The sequence below is a fragment of the Pseudophryne corroboree genome, chromosome 8, assembly GCF_028390025.1.
Source record: "Pseudophryne corroboree isolate aPseCor3 chromosome 8, aPseCor3.hap2, whole genome shotgun sequence".
NCBI classification, from domain to species: domain Eukaryota; kingdom Metazoa; phylum Chordata; class Amphibia; order Anura; family Myobatrachidae; genus Pseudophryne; species Pseudophryne corroboree.
The window spans coordinates 6,569,323-6,583,048 of record NC_086451.1 but is presented as its reverse complement, the minus strand read 5'-3'; the positions used below and the strand labels follow the sequence as shown (position 1 = coordinate 6,583,048).

The window sequence follows — 13,726 nt, the reverse complement described above, 5'->3', positions numbered from 1 at the left end:
CTGCGTTATACAGGGATGGTCACTGTATGTATCCGGAACATTGCAGCTGCGTTATACAGGGATGGTCACTGTATGTATCCGGAACATTGCAGCTGCGTTATACAGGGATGGTCACTGTATGTATCCGGAATATTGCAGCTGCGTTATACATAGATGGTCACTGTATGTATCCGGAACATTGCAGCTGCGTTATACAGGGATGGTCACTGTATGTATCCGGAACATTGCAGCTGCGTTATACGGGGATGGTCACTGTGTGTATCCGGAATATTGCAGCTGCGTTATACAGGGATGGTCACTGTATGTATCCGGAATATTGCAGCTGCGTTATACAGGGATGGTCACTGTATGTATCCGGAACATTGCAGCTGCGCTATACAGGGATGGTCACTGTATGTATCCGGAACATTGCAGCTGCGTTATACAGGGATGGTCACTGTATGTATCCGGAATATTGCAGCTGCGTTATACAGGGATGGTCACTGTATGTATCCGGAACATTGCAGCTGCGTTATACAGGGATGGTCACTGTATGTATCCGGAATATTGCAGCTGCGTTATACAGGGATGGTCACTGTATGTATCCGGAACATTGCAGCTGCGTTATACAGGGATGGTCACTGTATGTATCCGGAACATTGCAGCTGCGTTATACAGGGATGGTCACTGTATGTATCCGGAACATTGCAGCTGCGTTATACGGGGATGGTCACTGTATGTATCCGGAACATTGCAGCTGCGTTATATAGGGATGGTCACTGTATGTATCCGGAACATTGCAGCTGCGTTATACAGGGATGGTCACTGTATGTATCCGGAATATTGCAGCTGCGTTATACAGGGATGGTCACTGTATGTATCCGGAACATTGCAGCTGCGTTATACAGGGATGGTCACTGTATGTATCCGGAACATTGCAGCTGCGTTATACGGGGATGGTCACTGTATGTATCCGGAACATTGCAGCTGCGTTATATAGGGATGGTCACTGTATGTATCCGGAACATTGCAGCTGCGTTATACAGGGATGGTCACTGTATGTATCCGGAATATTGCAGCTGCGTTATACAGGGATGGTCACTGTATGTATCCGGAATATTGCAGCTGCGTTATACAGGGATGGTCACTGTATGTATCCGGAACATTGCAGCTGCGTTATACGGGGATGGTCACTGTATGTATCCGGAACATTGCAGCTGCGCTATACAGGGATGGTCACTGTATGTATCCGGAATATTGCAGCTGCGTTATACAGGGATGGTCACTGTATGTATCCGGAATATTGCAGCTGCGTTATACAGGGATGGTCACTGTATGTATCCGGAATATTGCAGCTGCGCTATACAGGGATGGTCACTGTATGTATCCGGAACATTGCAGCTGCGTTATACAGGGATGGTCACTGTATGTATCCGGAATATTGCAGCTGCGTTATACAGGGATGGTCACAGTATGTATCCGGAATATTGCAGCTGCGTTATACAGGGATGGTCACTGTATGTATCCGGAACATTGCAGCTGCGTTATACAGGGATGGTCACTGTATGTATCCGGAACATTGCAGCTGCGTTATACAGGGATGGTCACTGTATGTATCCGGAATATTGCAGCTGCGTTATACATAGATGGTCACTGTATGTATCCGGAACATTGCAGCTGCGTTATACAGGGATGGTCACTGTATGTATCCGGAACATTGCAGCTGCGTTATACGGGGATGGTCACTGTATGTATCCGGAACATTGCAGCTGCGTTATACAGGGATGGTCACTGTATGTATCCGGAATATTGCAGCTGCGTTATACAGGGATGGTCACTGTATGTATCCGGAACATTGCAGCTGCGCTATACAGGGATGGTCACTGTATGTATCCGGAACATTGCAGCTGCGTTATACAGGGATGGTCACTGTATGTATCCGGAATATTGCAGCTGCGTTATACAGGGATGGTCACTGTATGTATCCGGAACATTGCAGCTGCGTTATACAGGGATGGTCACTGTATGTATCCGGAATATTGCAGCTGCGTTATACAGGGATGGTCACTGTATGTATCCGGAACATTGCAGCTGCGTTATACAGGGATGGTCACTGTATGTATCCGGAACATTGCAGCTGCGTTATACAGGGATGGTCACTGTATGTATCCGGAACATTGCAGCTGCGTTATACGGGGATGGTCACTGTATGTATCCGGAACATTGCAGCTGCGTTATATAGGGATGGTCACTGTATGTATCCGGAACATTGCAGCTGCGTTATACAGGGATGGTCACTGTATGTATCCGGAATATTGCAGCTGCGTTATACAGGGATGGTCACTGTATGTATCCGGAACATTGCAGCTGCGTTATACAGGGATGGTCACTGTATGTATCCGGAACATTGCAGCTGCGTTATACGGGGATGGTCACTGTATGTATCCGGAACATTGCAGCTGCGTTATATAGGGATGGTCACTGTATGTATCCGGAACATTGCAGCTGCGTTATACAGGGATGGTCACTGTATGTATCCGGAATATTGCAGCTGCGTTATACAGGGATGGTCACTGTATGTATCCGGAATATTGCAGCTGCGTTATACAGGGATGGTCACTGTATGTATCCGGAACATTGCAGCTGCGTTATACGGGGATGGTCACTGTATGTATCCGGAACATTGCAGCTGCGCTATACAGGGATGGTCACTGTATGTATCCGGAATATTGCAGCTGCGTTATACAGGGATGGTCACTGTATGTATCCGGAATATTGCAGCTGCGTTATACAGGGATGGTCACTGTATGTATCCGGAATATTGCAGCTGCGCTATACAGGGATGGTCACTGTATGTATCCGGAACATTGCAGCTGCGTTATACAGGGATGGTCACTGTATGTATCCGGAATATTGCAGCTGCGTTATACAGGGATGGTCACTGTATGTATCCGGAACATTGCAGCTGCGTTATACAGGGATGGTCACTGTATGTATCCGGAATATTGCAGCTGCATTATACGGGGATGGTCACTGTATGTATCTGGAATATTGCAGCTGCGCTATACAGGGATGGTCACTGTATGTATCCGGAACATTGCAGCTGCGTTATACAGGGATGGTCACTGTATGTATCCGGAACATTGCAGCTGCGTTATACAGGGATGGTCACTGTATGTATCCGGAACATTGCAGCTGCGTTATACAGGGATGGTCACTGTATGTATCCGGAACATTGCAGCTGCGTTATACAGGGATGGTCACTGTATGTATCCGGAATATTGCAGCTGCGTTATACAGGGATGGTCACTGTATGTATCCGGAACATTGCAGCTGCGTTATACAGGGATGGTCACTGTATGTATCCGGAATATTGCAGCTGCGTTATACAGGGATGGTCACTGTATGTATCCGGAATATTGCAGCTGCGTTATACAGGGATGGTCACTGTATGTATCCGGAACATTGCAGCTGCGTTATACATAGATGGTCACTGTATGTATCCGGAACATTGCAGCTGCGTTATACATAGATGGTCACTGTATGTATCCGGAATATTGCAGCTGCGTTATACAGGGATGGTCACTGTATGTATCCGGAATATTGCAGCTGCGTTATACAGGGATGGTCACTGTATGTATCCAGAACATTGCAGCTGCGTTATACAGGGATGGTCACTGTATGTATCCGGAATATTGCAGCTGCGTTATACAGGGATGGTCACTGTATGTATCCGGAATATTGCAGCTGCGTTATACAGGGATGGTCACTGTATGTATCCGGAACATTGCAGCTGCGTTATACATAGATGGTCACTGTATGTATCCGGAACATTGCAGCTGCGTTATACAGGGATGGTCACTGTATGTATCCGGAATATTGCAGCTGCATTATACGGGGATGGTCACTGTATGTATCCGGAATATTGCAGCTGCGTTATACATAGATGGTCACTGTATGTATCCGGAACATTGCAGCTGCGTTATACAGGGATGGTCACTGTATGTATCCGGAACATTGCAGCTGCGTTATACAGGGATGGTCACTGTATGTATCCGGAACATTGCAGCTGCGTTATACATAGATGGTCACTGTATGTATCCGGAACATTGCAGCTGCGTTATACAGGGATGGTCACTGTATGTATCCGGAACATTGCAGCTGCGTTATACAGGGATGGTCACTGTATGTATCCGGAATATTGCAGCTGCGTTATACAGGGATGGTCACTGTATGTATCCGGAACATTGCAGCTGCGTTATACGGGGATGGTCACTGTGTGTATCCGGAACATTGCAGCTGCGTTATACAGGGATGGTCACTGTATGTATCCGGAACATTGCAGCTGCGTTATACAGGGATGGTCACTGTATGTATCCGGAATATTGCAGCTGCGTTATACAGGGATGGTCACTGTATGTATCCGGAACATTGCAGCTGCGTTATACAGGGATGGTCACTGTATGTATCCGGAACATTGCAGCTGCGTTATACAGGGATGGTCACTGTATGTATCCGGAACATTGCAGCTGCGTTATACAGGGATGGTCACTGTATGTATCCAATGCTGGATTTCTTCATTTAGAACTCGCTCATGGGCCCTCATTCCGAGTTGTTCGCTCGCTAGCTGCTTTTAGCAGCATTGCACACGCTAGGCCGCCGCCCTCTGGGAGTGTATCTTCGCTTAGCAGAATTGCAAACGAAAGATTAGCAGAATTGCGAATAGAAATTTCTTAGCAGTTTCTGAGTAGCTCGAGACTTACTCCTACACTGCGATCAGTTCAGTCAGTTTTGTTCCTGGTTTGACGTCACAAACACGTCCTGCGTTCAGCCAGCCACTCCCCCGTTTCTTCAGACACTCCCACGTTTTATCCTGGCACGCCTGCGTTTTTCTGCACACTCCCATAAAATGGCCAGTTTCCGCCCAGAAACACCCACTTCCTGTCAATCACACTCCGATCACCAGAACGATGAAAAATCTTCGTTAGGCCGTGAGTAAAATACCAAACTTTTGTGCTAATTTACTTGGCGCAGTGCGAACATTGCGCATGCGCAGTTTGCGACTAATTGCTCCGTAGCGATAAAATCTACGAGTGAACAACTCGGAATCACCCCCATTATTTCACATTTGTGGCATATTCATGGGGCGGTTAATTATCGATCCTACAACTTAGACATGCAGTGTTTAATTTGTGGATAACGACCTGCAGCTCCGATCCCTACAGAAATAGCTGCGGTATGTGAGTAATGTCCTGGCCGTGTGCTGGGGACAGAGGAGCCCTTGTAGGGGGTAGTGTCATGGTTCCATTCAGCGAAACGCACCGTAACATTTACATAGGGGTATGACAAAGCGGAGATGTCCCCTCTGGCTGTATCTGCCCCCACTCAGAACTGCTGCATGATATATACTGTATGTGATATGTATTCCTCATTTACATAGTGCTTCTCTCCTATAAAATCCCAACATTGGATTATACTGATACAAAGCTGTTCCCGTCTTACTCAGCAGCTGTCACTTGTATTACAGTAGGTGGAGGTGCTGGATGTGTCTGGGCGTAGTAATATACTGACACATTGGCTGCAGTATATAGAGGTCTCACTGCCGAGTTTGTTATTGGTGGTCATTCCGATTTGATCGCTAGCTGCATTTGTTCGCAGAGCAGCGATCAGGCTAAAAAACAGCAGTTCTGCGCTTGCGTATGCGGTGCAATGCGCACGCCCGACGTACGGGCACAACGAACAATGCAGTTTTGCACAGGGTCTAGCGATGCATTTCAGTCGCATTGGTTGCCGCAGAGTGATTGACATGAAGTGGGCGTTTCTGGGTGGCAACTGACCGTTTTCAGGGAGTGTTCGGAAAGACGCAGGCGTGCCAGGAAAACGCAGGCGTGGCTGGGCAAACGTTGGGCGGGTGTGTGACGTCAAATCCGGAACTGAATAGTCTGACGTGACCGCAAGCGCTGAGTAGGTTTTGAGCTACTCTGAAACTGCACAAAAATGTTTTGCAGGCGCTCTGCGATACAACCGTTCGCATTTCTGCTAGGCTAAAATACACTCCCAGTGGACGGCAGCATAGCGTTTGCACAGCTGCTAAAAACTGCTAGCGAGCGATCAACTTGGAATGACCCCCATTGTCTCCAGAGTTTTACTTTGTAGTCTCAACTTTTTTTTATCACCTGTATAATATATTGGTGTCTTCCTCAGCCAGTGTTGTACCTCTCTATGCTGGCGCTCGGAGGCACTTGTGCAGTTATATAGAAGTATTTCATTGGTACATGCACTGTAGATAATTGCAGTATTTAGTTTAGGCCATTGGCTGAGCAGTATTATATATATATATATATATATATATATATATATACACCAGTTATACCCTGATATCCTGCTTTCTCCAGTTATATTCTAACAGCAATAAACCAGGCTATGGGAAATTGCTTCAGCTATAGACGTAGCTGCCACTAGTTACTCATACAGGTCATTGCAATTACAAAATAAGCGAGAATAGCAGTTGTGGTCTTCTATTATACATTAAAGGAGAGTCCCGCTATACATACTGGATGCAGGGCAATAAATGACAGTGAGGCAGGGACGTGCGGTGAGAGGTTCTGCAGCAGCTGCAGGCATTATTCCAGCAAGAAACTCAACCCGAGAGTGACTGTAGGAAAGTCTCATGTCATGTCATTAGGAGTATAAAGAGAATAAAGTGTTACTTACCCAGGCACAAAGGCTTAATTCAAGGTTGATTGCAAAACAAAATTTTCCTCTAATGGGCAAAACCATGTGCACTGCGGGGGGGGGCAGATGTAACATGTGCAGAGAGAGTTAGATTTTGGTGGGTTATATTGTTTCTGTGCAGGGTAAATACTGGCTGCTTTATTTTTATACTGCAATTTAGATATCAGTTTGAACACACCCCACCCAAATCTAACTCTCTCTGCACATGTTACATCTGCCCCACCTGCAGTGCACATGGTTTTGCCCATTAGACGAAAATGTTGTTTTGCAATCAACCTTGAATTAGGCCCAATGTGCACTGTGTGTGGACTGAGACATAATAATTGGAAGTGCCCTGTCTGTGGTGTATAACATATTGCACGTAGCGGGAATGGCTGCACTGGCGGTTGACGTGGATGGATGGATGGAGTGGCCGCAGTTATATGTTTCCTGCCCAAAATTCCAGGCTCACACAAAGCTGACCTGACCGCTACACACAATGAAATAAGCCTAGGGATGGCCATGATTCTAAATCATCGATGGTCTATGGCCAATGTTGCATACTTTTGCCATCGATGGCAGAGAACCAGATGTTTGTATGTTTTTTTCCTACAATGTGTTGGGACACAGAGAATAGCTCTGCCCCTGACACCTGCGAAGCCTCGCCCCCAGTTGCTGATTGGCATGCAGCTCATTCCATAGTAAAGCAGGAATGACCATCGGTGAGTGAAACCATCGATGGATCCCTACAGATGGTTTTATGACATCTATGTTTTTCCATCAATGGTACCATCCATCAATTGATGGATAACATCGATGTCATAAAACCATCTGTGACCATCCCTAGTACAGGCCAAAGCAATAATCCTATCAGTACGCTCTATAAATTCTGCAGGAGACAGTCACATCACTGAGCCATGAGGTACTCCGGGAATTAGCCTCTAATACAACATGTGCCTCATGCCTCAGCTGTGTCACTGGTTCCATTCCAATCGATAGACAGTATTTTTTATAAACATTGGTTCAGTCCCCAGATTGGCCTCATAGACTTCTGCTGGGCAGAACGATACAATAACCCATGTTCTATAGAGAAAGGACATATGTCTAATCCTCCGCTGGCCGTCAGAGGTACCACCCGCAATCCACTTACCGGTATGGATGATGACGTTATGCCGCCTGCCAAGCCTGTTAGGATCCTGCCCAGGAGTAACATGGAGATATGTTGAGCGCTTCCCATGAGGAGGAAGCCCACGGCCGCAGGTAGCGCGGAGAACATGATGCTCAGTTTGCGTCCAAGCCGGTCGTTCAGGAACATCGAGCTTAAACCTCCTGCGCAGGTGCCCAGAGCAAAGACGGACTGGCAAAGGAAAGCAGAGAAGAAATGCAGCGCATTCCGTTATACGTTCACTCACGTTTCTTTCATAGACCGTAAAACCAAACGGGCGGCAGACTTTATATATGTTTCTGGATATAAGAAAAAGGAGAAAACAAGCATTCTGCGCTGTGTGCAGTATACTAAGCGGCGTTTCACCAATAGAATGAGCGCCTCTGTAACTACTGTGATGAGCGGGTGTCATTGTGGCTCAAGGCAAATAAACAAAATAAAACTGCAGAGAGAGGAAAACAATATTAAATAACAAAAAAAGGAGTGGGAAGGGAAAATAAATACATAAAAGAAATAACATCCAGCATCCAGTAACATAACACACAACGTTTATAGACTTTTTTGAAAAATGGGGCTTACTGCGACTTGATCGTGTTGTGGTTGTAGCGGCCACAGATAGCGCAGGTGCAGACTTGCAGTGACTAACCCTAGCCTTACCCTAAACCTCCTGATATCTTGGCGTGGATTGGGGCGAGGGAGTCTTCACGGTCCGTCTCTTTGCAGCCTTACTGCCGTTTGATGATGTCAGACGCTGGAACCGCTCCACTCCTCACCAACGCGTTTCACAGCTCTGCGGCTACTTTGTCAAGGATAGTAATGTTCTGTCAAGTGACCTTATTTATAGGTAAAACTTTATTGTTCCATAAAAACAGGAAGTAAAAAGTCAGGAAATGACCTGTTAAAAATATAGGAATTTTTTTTTATAAGGCCACTTCTTAATTTTTGACAGGTCACTTCCTGTTTTTATGGAAAAATTAAGTTTTACCTATAAATAATGTCACTTGAGAAAACATTACTAGCGTTGACAAAGTAGCCGCAGAGCTATGAAACGCGTTGGTTACCAGTGGGCAGCGGCACAGCGACAGACGGACATCATATGTGGCAGAGCGGAGCGTTTCCCGGCATCTGACATCATCAAACAGCAGTAAAGCTGAAAACAGCCGGACCGGGAAGACTCCCTTTCCACTACGTTTTTTTCCCCATATAAGTTTTTTTTCTCATTGAAAAGGTTTTTGTTATTTAAAGTTTTTTTTTTCTCTGCAGTTTTCTTTTGTTTGACTTGAACCACAATAGAGAACAAGCTGCATAACTGACAAATGCATCAATCTCCTACAGTACTGGTCACATTTTAGGAGAACAATGAACACCTATAGAAGAAGACTACAGGGTGCGGTCACAGCAAATCAGGGACAGCTTCAGGTGTGTCTGCTTTGCTCCCGTCAGTGACGGCAGCTCTCACGGAGGGCCTGACTCTGATTTGTAGTAAAGAGGAGCAAATGGGAAAAGTATAAAGAGAAAGGGAAGATTTATACCCCAAACCAGGACTGCTCTGCGTATGTAATGTGCATACTGGGATCAGAATCTCTTTCCAGGACTGGGATCACCGGGGAGGGGTACACCAGGGCATAGCCAAACGTGAAGTTCCCCAGGACTGCGGAGAATGCGGCCAGGAACATCTTCTTGTTGTCTAGTGTTCTGTAAATGAGAAGCAGGACCTGGTCATGATGGTGCATTAGTAGGACTCGATACCTACTGTTTATTATTGTGTTGGTGCACCTACATGCTGTATATTATTGTGTTGGTGCACCTAAATACTGTATATTATTGTGTTGGTACACCTACATACTGTATATTATTGTGTTGGTGCACATATATGCTGTATATTATTGTGTTGGTGCACCTACATACTGTATATTATTGTGTTGGTACACCTACATACTGTATATTATTGTGTTGGTGCACATATATGCTGTATATTATTGTGTTGGTGCACCTACATACTGTATATTATTGTGTTGGTACACCTACATACTGTATATTATTGTGTTGGTGCACATATATGCTGTATATTATTGTGTTGGTGCACCTACATACTGTATATTATTGTGTTGGTGCACTTACATCATGCAAAGGCTGATGAGCGGCCCTCTCTTCAACATCTAGTAATAGTACATTGGTTTACTGTTCCTATAACTAATACATACATTCACCTGCACTAATGGAGGCCCAGAAATGACAGCAGTGATTTCCCCTTCATATACAGTAGGCAACTAAGTAACTGCGTTCATGAATACGTTTCAGGAACATTGGGGTGGGGGGGTCTATGAGCCTATGGGGGCCAGAGCAGAAGATGGAATGACCCGCACGTAAAACTGGCTTATGTATCGCATAACCCCAACAATTCTATAGATTTGGGCACAGAGATCTTCTCACCCTGGTGACCCACATCCCCCTAGTCTACCCTTATTAGTGACATTCTGAGATGTTGTCATGTCCGGTGATATGGAGAAGTGGTTACTGTGCTCTGGTGTCTGCTGCTGGAAAATGAAGCAACCGCTTCCTTCTGTAGTGATTGACGGAGGTGGCATCAGCTATTGTATGTGTGATTTTGTTTTTCCTCCTTTAAGACGACTGTGTAATCTGGGAAACAACTGAACTTTCATTAGAAATAAGAACTTCTACTCAGATTATACTGCATTCATTGTGTCATTCCACAGCCCACAGTAACTGTGACTGGCCTCTATGACCCAATTCAGACCCGATCGATCACTATTTTTTTTTTGCAGCGCTGCGATCAAATAGTCGCCGCCTATAGGGAAGTGTATTTTAGCTGTGCAAGTGTGCGAACGCGTGTGCAGCCGAGCTGTACGAAAAGATCTTGTGCAGTCTCAGGATCACTTCAGCCTGTCCGGGACCGGAATTGACGTCAGACACCCGCCCTGCAAACGTTTGGACACGTCTGCGTTTTTCCAAACACTCCCAGAAAACGGTCAGTTACCACCCACAAACGCCTTCTTCTTGTCACTCTCCTTGCGATTGCGAATGGATTCTTCGTTAAATCCATCGCTCAGCAACGAACCGCTTTGTACCCGTACGATGCACCTGCGCATTGCGGTGCATATGCATGCGCAGTTCTGATCTGATCACAGCGCAGCGAAAAAATCTAGCGTACGATCAGGTCTGAATTACCCCCCATGTGTCACTGTTACAAGTGCTGCCTGTGTAAAGTATTTGGCTGATAACCAGGATCTTACCATAGACAGCAGCTCAAACAGTGACCCCTGCAGGCGAGAACAGGAATACAAGAACCCCAATTTATACCCATACACTCTTAATGATGCTGCCCTATAATACCTACCCCTGTAAAAAAAATCTGTTTAACAAAATTCTAGTATATACTGTAAGAAGGCTACCTTGTGGTTTGCCAGCATTTGGTGCACTACAAGGCCAAGCACTGCCTGAAAGACTTCTCTTAGCATGTAGCATTGGGCGCAATTACCTAAGATATCTCCAGTCATGTCATTTTTACATCTCACAACCAAAACTCTGACTAAGGGCCTAATTCAGCCCTGACCGCTCCTCTGTGAATTTGCGGAGGTTTGCCATCAGATAGTCGCCAGACAGAGTGAAAACCCGCCCCGTGTAAGTCTGCGTACACCGTGCGAAAAGCTCTGCAAACACCGGTCAGCTGCAAATCCGTTCCCAACTCACTCACCATGGAATGGTTTTTCCAGTCTGTGCAGAGTGCGCAGCCCAGGACTCACTCCTCCAGTGCGACACAATCAGGCTGATCGGGGCGGAGCTGACGTCACACACCCTCCCTGACAACGCTTGTGAACGCCTGCGTTTTTCCTGACACTCCCAGAAAATGGCCAGTTACCACCCACAAACGCCCTCTTCCTGTCAATCCGCTTGCGTTCACAAAGCAATCAAAAAATTTGCTGGATTCTTTCGCAGTCTGGCCTCGCGCCTGCGCATTATAATCCGTACGTAGATAATCTGCTGACTTGAAAATTCGCACAATAGCGGTCAGGTCTGAATCGACCCATAAACCCATTGTTCCCACACTATGGAAAAGTATCAGCATCTTACACCGGCAGAACATTTCCTCGTGTCAGAGGTTACTAACGGCAACTACAAGCAGTAATAATACAGTGGTCACACACAGAGGGGCGCCCACTACACTTGTATGCACGCTTCTGTCCCCATGATGATATTACAGTCATCTGCACCATGTGAAAGTATTAAATCTCCAACATGAATTCATTAAGGGGTCTATGTACTGAGCCTGGGAGAGAGATAAAGTACCAGCCAATCAGCTCCTAACTGTCATTTTCAAACACAGCCTGTAACATGGCAGTTAGGAGCTGATTGTCTGTTACTTTCTCTTTCTCCCAGGCTCAGTACATCTCCCCTAGTTTTGGAAGCACACAGTGAGAAGTCAGTATATACAGTATATATATATATATATATTGGGGTAGTTCCCCACTCACCGGACGTATCTCTTGTCCGCCTCGCGCAGGGTCTTCCCCACAGACTGGTACTGTGGTTTCTCAGCATCGCTCAGCAGAGGCTTCTCCATGGTAAGGATGTGTGGAGCTACTTCATGCTGCAGGGAGGACAGAGTGTAGCCTGCAGGCTGAGAGAGTCAGAGGTGGTTTCCCAGAGCCGGGGAGGGGTCAGAGTGCGGTATTGTGCAATGAGGGAAATCTCTTACACACTTACATACAGCCCAGCCGTGTCACAGGGGTGTGGTTCGTTTTATCGACAGTGTCTAGGTCGACAATGTTTAGGTCGACCACTATAGGTCGACAGTCACTAGGTCGACATGGATGGAAGGTCGACAGGGTTTCTAGGTCGACATGTGCTAGGTCGACAGGTCTAAAGGTCGACATGAGGAATTTTTTTTTTTGGTGTCGTTTTCTTCGTAGAGTGACCGGGATCCCAAATTAGTGCACCGCGTCCTCTCGCATGGTGCCTTCGCTCCGCTACCGCTTCGCTCGGCACAGATTACCGTTCCAATCGTAGTCCACGTGGATCGTTAAGTATGAAAAAATCCAAAAAAAAATAAAAAATGTGAAAAACTCAGGTCGACCTTTAGACCTGTCGACCTAGCACATGTCGACCTAGAAACCCTGTCGACCTTCCATCCATGTCGACCTAGTGACTGTCGACCTATAGTGGTCGACCTAAACATTGTCGACCTAGACACTGTCGATCTTCAGACCGGATCCCGTGTCACAGCCCCATCAGGAAACTCCCACCCGGCCCCTCACCACATCATTCTTATACACACATAGCCGCTGAGGAACTACAAATCCAAGCATGTCTTCTACTCTCACTACATCTAGAGATCGCCAGGTTCCCTTACCCGTGTGTACAGTGTGACAGACACAGGAGTATCTGCGAGGCACCTACAGCGACGCAGACAACAGGTTACCAGCACAGGCCGGCGGATATTCCCCGTGCGCTTACACACACACAGGCGCCGATGTACAATTGGATGAAAGTAAATGTTTGTGGCCATAATTGCGCTTTCTCTGCTGCACGTTTGCACTAATACATCATCATAACCTACATGCAGATTTGGTCGCACTTGTGGTTACGCCAGCGGTTCTCAAACTTTTTTGAATCACGGCGCCCTAGAGTATAAAAAATAAAATCATGGCGCCCCGAGGCCAAAAGTTTCTTATTGAGAAATTTATAAAGAAATATTAAATGAAGTAAATTGTGTTTATATGTCATCCTTAGGTTTAATTGTGTTGTGAGCGACCAGATTTGCTTCCGTTTGTCCACATATTGTATGACTGACAGCCATCAGCGCTGGTTTTGCCTATTGCATTGACCATTTGATTACAGAATGCAACT

General features: G+C 46.2%; 1 protein-coding gene across 1 annotated transcript in view; it reads right to left on the bottom strand.

Annotated features, from left to right (window-relative positions):
- SLC2A6 (solute carrier family 2 member 6) overlaps positions 1-12,495 on the bottom strand; it is a 31,871-nt gene extending 19,376 nt beyond the window's left edge. Inside the window, exons 1-3 of the mRNA XM_063935847.1 lie at positions 12,352-12,495; positions 9,391-9,553; positions 7,844-8,050 (exon numbers count right to left, since the gene is read on the bottom strand). Coding sequence (XP_063791917.1) covers positions 7,844-8,050; positions 9,391-9,553; positions 12,352-12,440 — 459 coding nt within the window. The 5' untranslated portion in view covers positions 12,441-12,495. The remainder of the gene's footprint in view (positions 1-7,843; positions 8,051-9,390; positions 9,554-12,351) is intronic.
- Between the last annotated feature and the right edge of the window lie 1,231 nt (positions 12,496-13,726).